General features: G+C 31.5%; 1 protein-coding gene across 1 annotated transcript; it reads right to left on the minus strand.

Annotated features, from left to right (window-relative positions):
* Positions 1-371: 371 nt before the first annotated feature.
* On the minus strand, positions 372-3559 carry LOC105632357 (cationic amino acid transporter 6, chloroplastic). Its single transcript, XM_012214721.4, has 5 exons — positions 3082-3559; positions 2678-2900; positions 1937-2267; positions 1543-1771; positions 372-1213 (listed from the first exon to the last, which is right to left on the minus strand). The coding sequence occupies exons 1-5, from the start codon at positions 3488-3490 to the stop codon at positions 657-659; spliced, it is 1749 nt and encodes a 582-aa protein (XP_012070111.1). The 5' UTR covers positions 3491-3559; the 3' UTR covers positions 372-656.
* Between the last annotated feature and the right edge of the window lie 9716 nt (positions 3560-13275).

Consider the following 13275-nt stretch of genomic DNA (forward strand, 5'->3'; position numbering starts at 1 on the left):
GTTTTACCCCTAGGTAAATTTTATTGTTTGTGGAAAAGAAAAACAAGGTAAAACTTGTCAAGTCATTGCCTTCCCTTTTACAAGTTTTTGGCTGTATTGAATGAGCTAATCATATCTCTATTATAAATAAATCCTTATCTTTAAAAGAGATGTCAACTTGCCCATTTTGGAGGAGCTAGTAAATGACAAAATTGAAGTGCTTATTGGCGTATCATACACTTTATGGAGAGAGGTTCAATGTATTGTATTGTTCATTACTCATTATTTCCTATGGCCCAGTATGATCTCAATCGTCCTTTCAACTTCTTCATGGAGTATGTTTTTTCTTTCCATGACAGATAGACCAATAAAGAAAAATAAAGATCCAAGTATAGAAAATCTCTCTTTCTTTTACATAGAAATTTCTTTATACAAGACTGGGGGCTTATTGTTAACATTTTATACTAACAAATAAACAATCAACTCTTTAACTATTGACCAAATGCCCCATAGGAACTTCATCTCTCTCTCTTAATTTCTCTTTCTCTTGCTTTGTTTTACTTGACCCTTTTATCTTATCATTTATTGTTTATTTTCTCCATATCCAAGAAAAGGATTCTTAAATTAAAGAAAGATGAGAAAGGATAAAAGATAGGGCAAATAGAGTAGTTTTGTTACTATAGGACTTGAATATCTAGCTTACTTTGTTGGATTGATGGGTGTTGTTGCATGTCACCAACACCCACTTCCATCTCTTCTGCTTGATAAGTTGAATGTACACCATATAACACATAAAACAAAGTTATCAGACATGTCCATACAGCAAATCTTTGGAAAGAGAGCAGCTTTAATGTGGTCATAAGAAAGACGTTAAGGAATATTGAGGCTGCAGCTGGCCATGGCATGAATGGCACTGACCATTCTTCATTTGGTTGGCTTATGGAAGGTACCATGTATTGAAAGAAAGCTGTAAGGACAACTATAACTAGACCAAATAGTGACAAACCCCATTTTTGTTCTTCAAGTTTCCATGAAATAGAGAAGCCAATTGCACTAGATGAAAGGAGGAACAGGAACAAGAGAGTATGAGAAGGAGGATTATGGCTAATGATTACGTATCTCCGGTAGATGAGAGCATTGGCCACCATGTAGAACACCAATAATGTGCTGATTGATATCATTTCAATGACTATGTTGAGGTCAGTGAAGAGTGCAATTGAAGCTGTGCAGAAACCTACATCAAAAAACAAAAAAATAAATTTCTTTTCTTACATCTAATGTATTACTTTTGATCCCAATATATGGAAATATTATTTTCTTACTATTGTTAATGAACATCAAAGTGATAAGCTTTGCTTGTGCGAATCCAACATTCTACTAAAGGACTTTCCAATGGTTTGGACATTTAATCTACTTTATAAGACTATGCATGTTCCTCAGTCCCTTATTAGCTAATTCTCTCAAATAAAGCAAAGTGGGAATTTGCATTTGTAAGTGCTTTCACCGTATGTGAAAAACTGAAGAAGAAAAGAAACTTTCAGTGTTAATTAAGGAATAACTTACCCAAGAAGAGTGTAGCGTTCAAGGGGGTGCCTGTGGTGGGATGCACCTTAGCCAACCAAGAAGGCACAAGCCTAGCCCTTGAAATGACACAAAGGTATCTTGCTTGGCCTAACATGGCAACCAAGAGAGAAGCCACGATGCCCAAACTTGCTCCTGCTCCAACCACATTGCTTGCCCACTTCCACCCAACATTTGCGAAAACCGTCGAAAATGATGCGTTCGATTGTATCTACACACAATTGATTTGAAGAACATACCTAATTAATAAGATTTTATATAATCATGCACTTATGGGACTTAATATAATGTCTAATACTTTTGCATATACACAAAACACAAACACACACACACACATATAATTATATAATTATTTAAAAAAAATTAGACCACTTACCATATTATAAGGCACCATCATACACAAAGATAAGGCCATGAGGCAATATAGCACACAGACTATTAGAAGAGAACCCAAAATGCCCACTGGAAGGCTTCTTGAAGGATTTTGGATCTCTTCTGCCATAGTTGAAACGGAGTCGTATCCAATAAAGCTGAAGTATACCACAGCTGCTCCATTAATTACACCTTTAACACCAAAAGGAGCAATCCCTCCTGGCTTGATCAAGTTCTTGGCACTCCCATTGGAGAGACCAGCAATTATGATAAATCCAAAGAAAATGACATGGAAGACTGTCATTATTAGGTTCAGTATTGAGCTTTCCTTTGTACTGCAATCCAAAAAAAAAAAAAAAAAAAAAAAAAAAAACAAAAAGAACTTCCATCACTTTCAAAATGCATTAACCATTAATACTTCACTGCCCAACAACTAAAAGTTTCTTCACTAACTAATAAAATAAATTATACTATTTAGCTATGCCAACTAACAAGAAAATTAAAACAATATGTAAATTAACCAGTCAAGATTGTAGATCCAATGGTGCTAATTAATCACTCCCCATCCAATAGTAATAACTATTATATTATAAATTTATAATTCAGATCCACTAATAATTTAATGCCCGCTTATTCTTGCCAAGGAAATTGTGATAAAAATTTTGTTTGCACCTAAGATTATTAGAATAGCAATACAAAGAAAGAATTGCAAATAAAATATATAGAGTTCTAAAGAAATCAAAACCTATAGCAAAGGCAGAGAGTGAGAAGAAGAATAAGAGCAACAGCTGGGAAATCCAACTGATCATAACCCTCTACCAATCCATTCACTTGAACTCTCCATGACTTTGGATCATTCTCTCCCACAGCATGGCAGAGATATTCTGTGAAACTTCTTGCAACCGCAGCATTTGATAATACATATTCCATTAGTATGTTTGCTCCAGCAAAATAGCCTGTGAACTCTCCTATATAAATAAAAACATCACATCCGAAATAAGAAAAAGGAAAGGAAATTATTTGAAGAAAGAAAAAATTAGAAGAAAAAATTAAAGGAATAATTATTAGTTAACATATATAATCAAGACTTGATCATGATAGTACTTAATGTATATCGAGAAATGGATTCTTGTGGGCATTATTAATTACCAAAAGTCACTCTCAGATAACTAAAGGCCCCACCGGCAACCGGAATCTGAACAGAAAATTCAGTGTAACATAAAGACGAAAGAAGAGCTGATATGCCAGCAATAATATAAGATATGAAAACTGCAGGGCCAGAGACTTCATGTGCCACAGGGCCAGTAGTGACAAAGACTCCAACACCAAGCATGCCTCCTATACCGAGAGCAATCAAGTCATGCCACTTGAGTTTTCTCTTCATATCTGCACCAGACCTGAGCCTTACTTGGTTAAGTTCTTGGTCTGGAGTCCAAGTAGCTAGCATTCTCTTTTTAAGCCTCTGAGGGGTTTGAGAGAGAGACTGAAGATACTTGAAGAAGGAAGTATTATTGGTTGCCATGTTAGAGAAAGAAGTTAGAGTTTTTTGTGCTTCCATGAGAAATGCCTAACAGGTTAAGGGTTTTTAAATATAAGGAGTTGAAAGAGAGGATATAATTCTAGATTCCTTTATAAAGGTTGATGGGAGGGAACCAAATGTGGGTGTCCCTATAGCTTTATTTTATTGAAAAATACCCAGTTGCTCATTGGGTTGATGTGAAATGACAAGTTTACCCTTTTTTTATATACACAGCTTTTTATTCCCCCAAGAATACAAAGAGAGGTTCATCTGTTATGGGAGCATGCAAAAAAAGGTAGAAAAAGGCCTAGCCATTTTGTTAATTATGAGCTTGTTTATTAATAAGAGGAATCACAAATCATCAACAAATGTGAGAAGGGATACTTTGACCTAATCTTTTGGAATTTCTTCTCTCCCAGACTTTGAAAAGATGTGACAAGCATCACATACACAGTCACTCACTTTGTTAAAGTAACTAAAGATTTTCTTATTTTTCTTCACCAAGTCTTCAGGAACATTTGGACTTGATTCTCTATATATAGAACTACCATATTCTTGTAACATAGTGGTGCAATGCATGCCAGGCTTCAAAGAAATTTCTATAGCTTTTCAAGTACACGTGTAAGTGCATTAATTAAGGTGTGGATTTATTTTCTTTGGGTTAATTTGATCATTATTTAATTTTACCAGCAGATCTAAGAATATATATATATATATATATATTTATATATGATCAATCCAAGAATGATACTCATGTTATTTAAAGTATATATACATATGTACACATACATACAATATCTAAAATACACAAAGGTGAAGAAGGTAGGTCATTAATTTTTTTATTTTTCTATTTAGGGTTATTTTACTCGCTTGTTAAAGTTGCTTCACAGTGTTAACAAGGTGAAATTTGAAAGCCATATATTTTTGGAGTTTTTGCCTACAAATTAGTCTAAGCATATGCGTCTAGTGCATGCCTTTGTAAATACATGCAACCAATGATTAAAATTTTTTTTGTATATATATATATATATATATATAACAAGAACCCAACCCTTTTTTATTTTCTTTTCAAAAAAAAAAAGAAAAAGAAAAGTAAAGAAATAGAAATTGAACCACATTGTCAATCGAATAAGACCAGAATTTAAAAAAGAAAAGGAAACACATAAATACAGTTAACTCATCTACATGTATTGTCTCTTTGTGTGAATCTCAAATAGAAGCGTAAACTTAAGTCAATTCAACAAAATTCATTAAATATTTAGCATTTTATTAGTGGGTTAATTTTTCTTTTCTTTTTTTTTTAGTTGTTGTACATGTGGTATTCCGATAAATACCTCGCAATAGTAGGAACTCCAAGTTTCCTACATGTAATTTTTACAAGTAATTAAAATTTGCTTCGAACGCAATACATTTCTGCTGATTCAACCGCTTGGTATTAAGGTGTTAAGTTTAATCTGAATTCATCTAAAAGGCTAGAAGGAAAAAAAACAAAAAAAGGAAAAGTTCTTGATTCCTAACTTAATTAACTACGGAATTAATAAAGTGAAAAGCACTGAAATGTCAATATCAGAAATAAACCAATCAGTTGGATGCAATAAATTTAAAAAAAAAAAAAAAACATATTTTAAGCATCTCGAATATCATTTGTTCATCTTCTTAGTTATCATCAAGATCTGGTATGATATTACTTGAACGTATATATCCATATACTTTGAATGTACTCTTTTTAAATCTCACAAAGGTTAAGCCTATCTCCATAGGGTATATACCCTACGGTATAATAAGTGTCTTTCGGTTTGGTTGTGTAGAGATACATATAGTTCTGATATTGAAATAGACTTTGATTTTATCTTTATCCCAATCTTTCATCAAGTCAAAGCAAAGGATATATTGTTCTTTTCAATCTAGAGAGCCAAGCATATCCAATGAAAATGAAATATCAAGATACTTCATTGATTATCAGCCGAAAGAAACTTTATATAACCATCAGTAAAAAGCAAGATGAATGGGAATCAGTTATAGCAGTTAATTAACGGTTAGAGATGATAATAGAAAATTGTATTGAAAAGCAACAAGTGGGATATATATATATATATATGCTGGTCGTGCACCAATTTCCACCATGGAAGCTTTATCATGTGCAGAGTGCACTCTTTTCTTAGTTAGTGACTCCTCTTTTTTTCTCTAAGTTCTTAGCATTCACTTCAGGTCAAAAGGCACTCTCTTTAGCATGAATCAAATCCCGATATTCTACCAAGCTAGTTATAATTAATTCATTTACGGTGAAATATTGACATTTAGTTTTCAACATGTGTTCATGTAATGTCATATTAGACATTTATCTGATGCTATATAAGAAATACGTATAATATATTAAATTTCTATAAAAATAATTTTATTATATATAAGTGAACGTGAAAATAAATAAAGCACAAAATAGATAAATAATGTTATATTGCTTATGAAAATCAAAAGAACTTAATAATGGCAAGCTTATATATATATATAGTCGTTGTCCCGAACCAAGAACATGGGCTTAATGATTAAGCGGTTGACTCAGGTATTTAAGAGGTTTTTTGACCGAGCATTACAAGATCCTTTGAATATATAACTCTCATTTGTTTCGTATCTTCTTTATGTATGTGAACTGCTTTATATATTCATATATGTGTTTATGCCTCTTCAATCCTCATAATCCAATAGTAAACGAAGTATCCATATGCAAAAATCTTTTGTTCATTAGTGATTTCAAAGCAGATATTTACTGAAAAATTCTGAGCTCAGATTGAGTGGTCCATGGAACCTTAAATGTCAATATGGTAAGGACCGAGTGTTTTACTTCCATTGGGACCATAAATTTTTCCTGTCAAAATCCACTTGGATTTCAGTACTATACATGTGTGGGCATATACACCACTAGGGAAGCATCTAGACTATAATAGGGCAGACTTCAATCAAAGTGGTTAACTAAATGGCAATGGCTATCATTTCTTGAAAGTGAAATGATTAGGGTCATTCTGTGGATAATATTAGCTAATCATCAAAATAATGCGAGGATAGAATTAGAACCCAGTCAACTATACATTTTTAAAGTTCACGATCCTTTCCTTTAGTGCTATTTATTATTATTACAATTTCATTTCATCATTTTTTCTTGTTTATGTTCAAATTGTACCACAGGTCATTTAAATGCATGTATTTATTGTCTTATTTGCCATCTTCATTTAATTTAGTTATCAATTTCAAGTGGAAATGCCTTCTTGTTTATTGCCACTTAGAATATAGAATTAAGCTTCCTCTCAAGTAAGAATGGAAGCGAGGCAAACTTTAAGCTATCCATACTTGTATTCATGTAAAATTTTATTATATGTTTCCATTTCAATCCATTTAAGTACTCGAATTCAAATTCGTTTAAATTTTTAACCTATACTCATTTAAAATCCATCTAAAGTATACGCTTATATGACTAGGATACCCGCGATCTTAAACTATTCAAATCCCAACTTATTTAAGGTACAAGTTTTACTAATAATGGATAGAATACTTATGGATACTCACTGCTAAAGCCGTTTAATATAGCGGGTACCCAATGGCTATATCTATATCTTATCCATATTCATTACGGGTAGTAATTTTCCTATCTGTATCCACTCCAAATAATTACTCATATCCCCTTTGAACGGATCGGATTAAGACAGGTACCCTAAAATATCCACACCTCTCAAGTCTCCACTTTCTAAAAAACCACTGAAAAAGAAAAAGGGGAAAAAGGGTATTGAATGGGAAGCATAGAAAAGCTACAAAACTACAAAAATCATGCGAAAGCTTGTATCAATTGAAAATGCTCTCGAGCTCACTCTCTTTGATCTATTGGCAAACAAAAAAATTAGAGATTGTGCTAAAATATCAGAATCTAACTCCATTTCAATTCTAATGCTACTTAATTGGCCTAAACATGACCTAATTTCAAAGGACAAAAAAAAAAGATTTGAAAGGAAAAGAAAGTGATTGCTATAGAACTTTTCCTAACAATTTCTTAACAGCATTAATTATCAAATGGATAATCAGCACTAACATGATCACTTGAATAAAAATTTCCAGCAAATTGATATATGTGACTACTATAGTGACAATTACTTGCTTCTCATAATTAATGGTGTCAGTTCCATTATAAATTTATAATTAACCTTGTTAAGCACAGTCCATGCATTTATAAATTTCCAAATTATAGTTACTATTTAGCTTTAGAACAAGAGCAATCTAGAGCCATATCTCACATTAAGACTACAAAAATAGAGAATGTGGTAGATTTAGAGCCATTAATTAAGATCTTATTATTATAAGCTACATGATAATGACACGGTACTAGCACATTTATATAACTAAAATAATCAAGAGAAAAATAATTAAGGAAGAGTTGGAGCATTTTGCTTTAGATTTCCTCAAGTGGGTCATGTAGATTTCCATTGACCTCATTCCTAATCTCTTCCTCTTGGTGGTGAAGGTGCCACAATTTAAAATTTTTGATATCTTAAGCCAATAGAATCTTTAGAAGGCTAGGTCATGCTCAAACAATTTAGGGTTTATACACCACTATTTTAATAATTGTTAACTGTTTTAGTAGTGCGCTTTTTATTATATGGATTAATTTTTTGATAAAACTGCTACGTTAATCGCTAAAAATTAATTCAAAAGTCATGTTATCGAACACTATATAAAATAGCATTTAACGTTTTGATTGGCTACTTAAAAAGTTATTACTGAACATGGAATCAGTAATCACGAACAAAAGGTTAGAGGAATGGAAATAGTGAGGTAGTACCAGCCAATGAAGGAACAAATTAATGGGCTTTTTCTTGGTGAGGAGGAATTCAAGTGGGATAGCCCTTAATTATTAAGTGCTTTTAGACTTTTCTTAGGGAAGTATAAAGCTTTTTGGGGATTTTTGGAGTATTGTATATTGTGCCATCACACTATTTGCTTTTAATGTTCTTAATTAATACTTAGATCATGGTTAAACGTACTTAACTGGAGCTAATCTTAACATTAAATGATATGTACTTCTTTGTTGACCTTAATTAAAGTGATTTAAGTACGTAACTAATGACATCTTATCTACTTAATTAAATACATATGCAGTCATATGCTTTCATACGTTCATAATAATCATCTACAGCACCCAATTGTTATGACATAAATAATTAATTAACAAAAAAGAGGATTTTTTTTTTTTTTGAAATAAAAGAGGATTGTTAATAATTACTAATTTAGCATGGTTAATAACAATTTAAACTCTCATTATTAATAGAAAAACTGTTTAAAATCAAATATTAAATTACTACTACCAACTCCGTTTCGTTAATTTTGACGAATTAAAAAAATAATTGCTATTTGAGTAGAATAAAAAAAATTCAAAAAATGTCAAAAAAATTAACTGAAAATGGAGGCAATATTTTTTAAGCTATAAGAAGATTTAAAGTAGAATAAATGTAGAATCTATACTCTACAACTAGATTGCTTTTACACATTACATAATTAGGGAATGAAAGGAGGAATACTTTGCATAATTAATTAAAAGGAGGGGGAAAGAATGGAGATAAGCTGGAGGAGAAAATTTTAATTAAGAAAAGAAAGTGAAAACTTTCCCTCCATGAACTTCCCGTAGACAACAAAAGCATGATGAATATATCATCATCAGCACCAGCTTGTTTAATGAATAGCAGTCCATGCAAAGTCCCGCAATACTTAAAAGACTGACATGCTTGGCTCTATTGTATTATAACTATCAAACCTTCTCTTTATATCAAAATACTCTATTGTGTAAATACATTACAAGAATAACAAGAAACAAACATTTTTATTATCTCTTTCTAGGCATTTTAAGGCCAAAAGAAATAAATAAATCCCTTCCCTACTGCACTAGACTTTTCTAAAACACAAAGGAAATAATGGCTTCCAGCCAGTCTACACCCTTTCACATGATTCATGCTCATATTTTATAGAAGAAAATGACAGCATTCTCTAGGAAAATGATTATAAACTTCATTGTCCACTCAAGTTATTCTATGCACAAAAGCCAAAAATTAAGGATGGGAATTCTCTAGATATGCCCTAGATCGCACAATCTCAATATCATTTCTTTCTTCTTGGCAAAAGCTTAATCAAGTATTTCTAATGAATACAAATGTCATTGTAGGTAGTTTAATTGATCTGGTTCTTGATTAAAAAATATTTATGAACGAGGATCGAAGTATCGATTATAAACCGAGGTACACTCTTGTTCTATACATATTATAATTTAAACAGTTAAATCCTTATGAGATAAAAAGAATCCAACACTAGATTTAAAAAACATAAACCTTGCATATTTTTCTAATTAAATAACTAAAACTTGTTAATGGGATAATTACATCATGCAGTACTTAACTATTTCCTATTTGGGATACCTATATAACATTTGATAGTGGGGTTCCCTTTTAGAAAAAAAGAAAAAAAAAAAAATCTAAGAGGAGGAGATTTTTCATTTCTTTTAAGTCAACTGCTTTATATAATGAAAACTGAGTTTTATAATGCAGATAGACGTAGCCACCAACATAATACAAGATAACATATATATACTTTTAGTTTTCAATTTGTCCTGTTCTATGTTTTTCACCTCTTTTATTAATGACTCATTGGCTCCAAGTACATTTCTGTATACTAATGAAAACAGCAAAATCAAGAGAATCCACCCAAAAAAGAAGAAACTATGCGTAAATAACATGTATAGACAAAAGAAAAGCAGTTTCATGGCTAATAGATATATAAAAACACAAAATCACACCAGACAAAAAGAGCACTAATTGCCAATATAATACCTTCCTTTTACTAAGTTTGCTTTTGTAATATATAGAGGGAGGGTAAAAACTTAATGAATTGATTAAGTAAGGTGGTCTGCCATCATTGAAAAGAGACCTCTATATATCATTTTCTAGTTAGAAATCAAAAGCAAACAATAAAATAATTGCTATATCTAATAATTTGTATCTCACATGCGTAGCTTTCTCCAATGAAAAGTGATATACTTGCGTTTTCTGCATGGAAAAACTATAGTTGTAACCAAATATTGTGTGTGGCTTTCTGTACATATAAAATGAGTAGTACTGTTTCATTTCCTACAAAGAGCCATCGCAATCTTAAGATTATATTAAACCCAACAAAAGCCACCATGAATTGAAAGCTTTTTGATCAAAAAAAGATCATATAAGACAGATTTTGGGTTGGAAAGCACAAGTAATAGTCAGCATTTTCACTACATTTCTTTTGGCTTTCGGCATTCATCCACCAATGTATATAAGTCAAGAACACTGATAAAAATTGATGATCAATAAATTAGCAAAGCTATTCTAAATTTTAACTTGTTGCACTTTTCATTTCCACAAACGCCATTTTCATTAACTTTTCGACCTTTTTCATGTCACATGCATTATTTATAAAACAGATTGGAAAGGATTTCATTTTATTATGCAGTCATTATCAGTAAAATAGAAATATGCATATGTGCACATGTATTTTATATTAGACGGCTAGCTACTGCCTTTATTAAGTGTCATTATCTAAGGTATGATTAATCATAATCACTCTAGCCTGTGGTTAGAAATAATTAAACAAGTATAATACAACCACGCCAAAAATTATGCATTTAAGAGCAAAACAGTGAATCGGGTAAAGGAATTATTAGCAGGAATATTGGGATAAGGATTCAGTCCACTTGGTATGATAAGCCATAAGGCAAGGAAAAGTTTAAAAAACAAAAAAAGAATAGAAAAGATTCCTTAACCGGATCAATTTGTTTCAGGAATCTTTTTTTAGTGAATCCATCTGTCATGAATGGACAGCAATGATGATAATTACCAGAGGAACTAACACTGAAACGTTTTCTCCTATAACTTGTATCAAACCAAATAGTCTAGTAAGCCATGCAGGAGCTGTGCGACCCACAACACAAAGGCAAAAGGCAAAGGCAAAGGCAAAGGCAAAGGCAAAGGCAAACTTTTCTAGCTAAGAGAGTTGACTGGAAATTGGTTTATCTACTGCAGAACTTGATGGTCCCCAAAGACCAAAATGAATGTAATAAATTAACGAAATATAAACTGGGTAAATTCAGAAATTATTTAAGTTCATAAATTAGCACTAAAAAATAAAAAATTCCCCATTTATACTGTTTCTGTTATCAGAAAGAACAATATATCAAATCATAACCAGTCACATGCTTGACACATGATTCTGGGTATTAATCTGTGTATCTTCTATTTATTAATAATAACATGTTCAACATCATGTAATTATGCTCATGTTAATTAATAAGGAATAACACTTGCATTAATCTAATTGTACTACAAACTAATCGGTCTAACACGTGTACATAGTGGTTTATAAAATTTTTCCGCTTAATAGTTTATAATACTTTTGAATCAATAGAGTGCTTTAAAAGATAAAATGATTTAATTATATACAATACAAGCAACAGAAATTTTAGAATAAGTGGCTGGTAATTAAAATTTGAAGAGTTATGGAAAATTAGCTATCTTGTGAAAGTACAATATTCAAGTTTCCTTTTGAATCTTTTGCAAGAAGCCACCCTCAGGTTGAAATGGAGATAACAATAAAGAGATTTAAAGGGGACTGAGGAATCTGAAAAATGAATGGAAAGTCAATATTGATGACTAATAAACTTAGGAGCCATTCTTTAGAGAGAGAGAAAGAGAGAGAGAGAACATAAGATCTTCATATAGTTTATGGTCAAGCATGCTTTAACTCAGTATCAAAGGCTTTTTCTTTAAATGCTAATTAAAATCTCTTATGAGTGAAGATCATTTAATCATCCTGTCATAAAGGCTGTTATTGTAAATGTACATTCACCTAATAATCATCTCTAAAAGCAGTGATATGAACAGGTGGTGTCTTTTCAAGTCGTTCATAGGGCAGGCTGCAAAGAGCAAAGTGACCTTGTAAACCTATATATATATATATACACCATGCCTTTTTATCTTCCTCAATCTATGGTGTACTAAATTAAATAAACTAATAAAAACCCTGTTATACTTCATTAATTTGCACCATGCCTTTTTGTGTTCCTCAATCTATGGTATACTAAAAAAACTAACAGAAATCCTGCTATAATTCCCCCTAATTTGTATGGTGGTTCTACGATATACGACACCAGAGTCCAAAACACCAGGAAAAACAGGCTTCTTAGTCAACTACATTTCACCATATTTGACCCAAAACCTAAAAGAGTTAGGGTATGTTTGCTACTGCAATTTGAGTTATTGTCAGGAAGAACACTTTTCAATTAATGTTGGTTAGAGATTATATAAAATTTATTGTTGAGGTGAATTTCACATATCATAATATAAAGAATAAATAACTGTCTAGTCCCTAAAACTCAAGTATAATGACTACGAAGGCTTCATATTTTGACTAAAAAACTAAATCATGTCTAACTTTTACCTCCATTAAACCATTTAGTCATTCAATTAAAAAAACGTCTTCTTTTGTAGTAATTTATGCCAGTATAAAGTTTCAAAATACTCCAAAATGGGTTTTTTCTAGTAGTATCTAAAATAATATTTTTTCCGAAAAAATAATTTCAACTTCAAGCATGCTTATAATTTTATAATCTAGTAAAAGACAGATGGTTCACTATTTTCCAAAAAAAAAAAACTTGGAGAAAAAAAAAAAAAGAAAAAGACTGACCATCTTTATAGGGATTAGGTGAAGAAAAATACTTTTTCTTAGAAGTCCAGCCCCAAGATCCAAAAACCTACTGGTATTATATAGTG

Source organism: Jatropha curcas, chromosome 4, assembly GCF_041381405.1.
Source record: "Jatropha curcas cultivar XTBG-Jc1 chromosome 4, XTBG_Jcur_1.0, whole genome shotgun sequence".
NCBI lineage: Eukaryota > Viridiplantae > Streptophyta > Magnoliopsida > Malpighiales > Euphorbiaceae > Jatropha > Jatropha curcas.

Coding starts and splice junctions, on each gene's coding strand:
- LOC105632357 (XM_012214721.4), bottom strand. CDS start 3,490: ATGGAAGCACAAAAAACTCTAACTTCTTTCTCTAACATGGCAACCAAT. Junction 1,772..1,936: donor TGATGGTGCCTTATAATATG/GTAAGTGGTCTA, acceptor AATTGTGTGTAG/ATACAATCGAACGCATCATT. Junction 1,214..1,542: donor GAACGCTACACTCTTCTTGG/GTAAGTTATTCC, acceptor TTTTTGATGTAG/GTTTCTGCACAGCTTCAATT.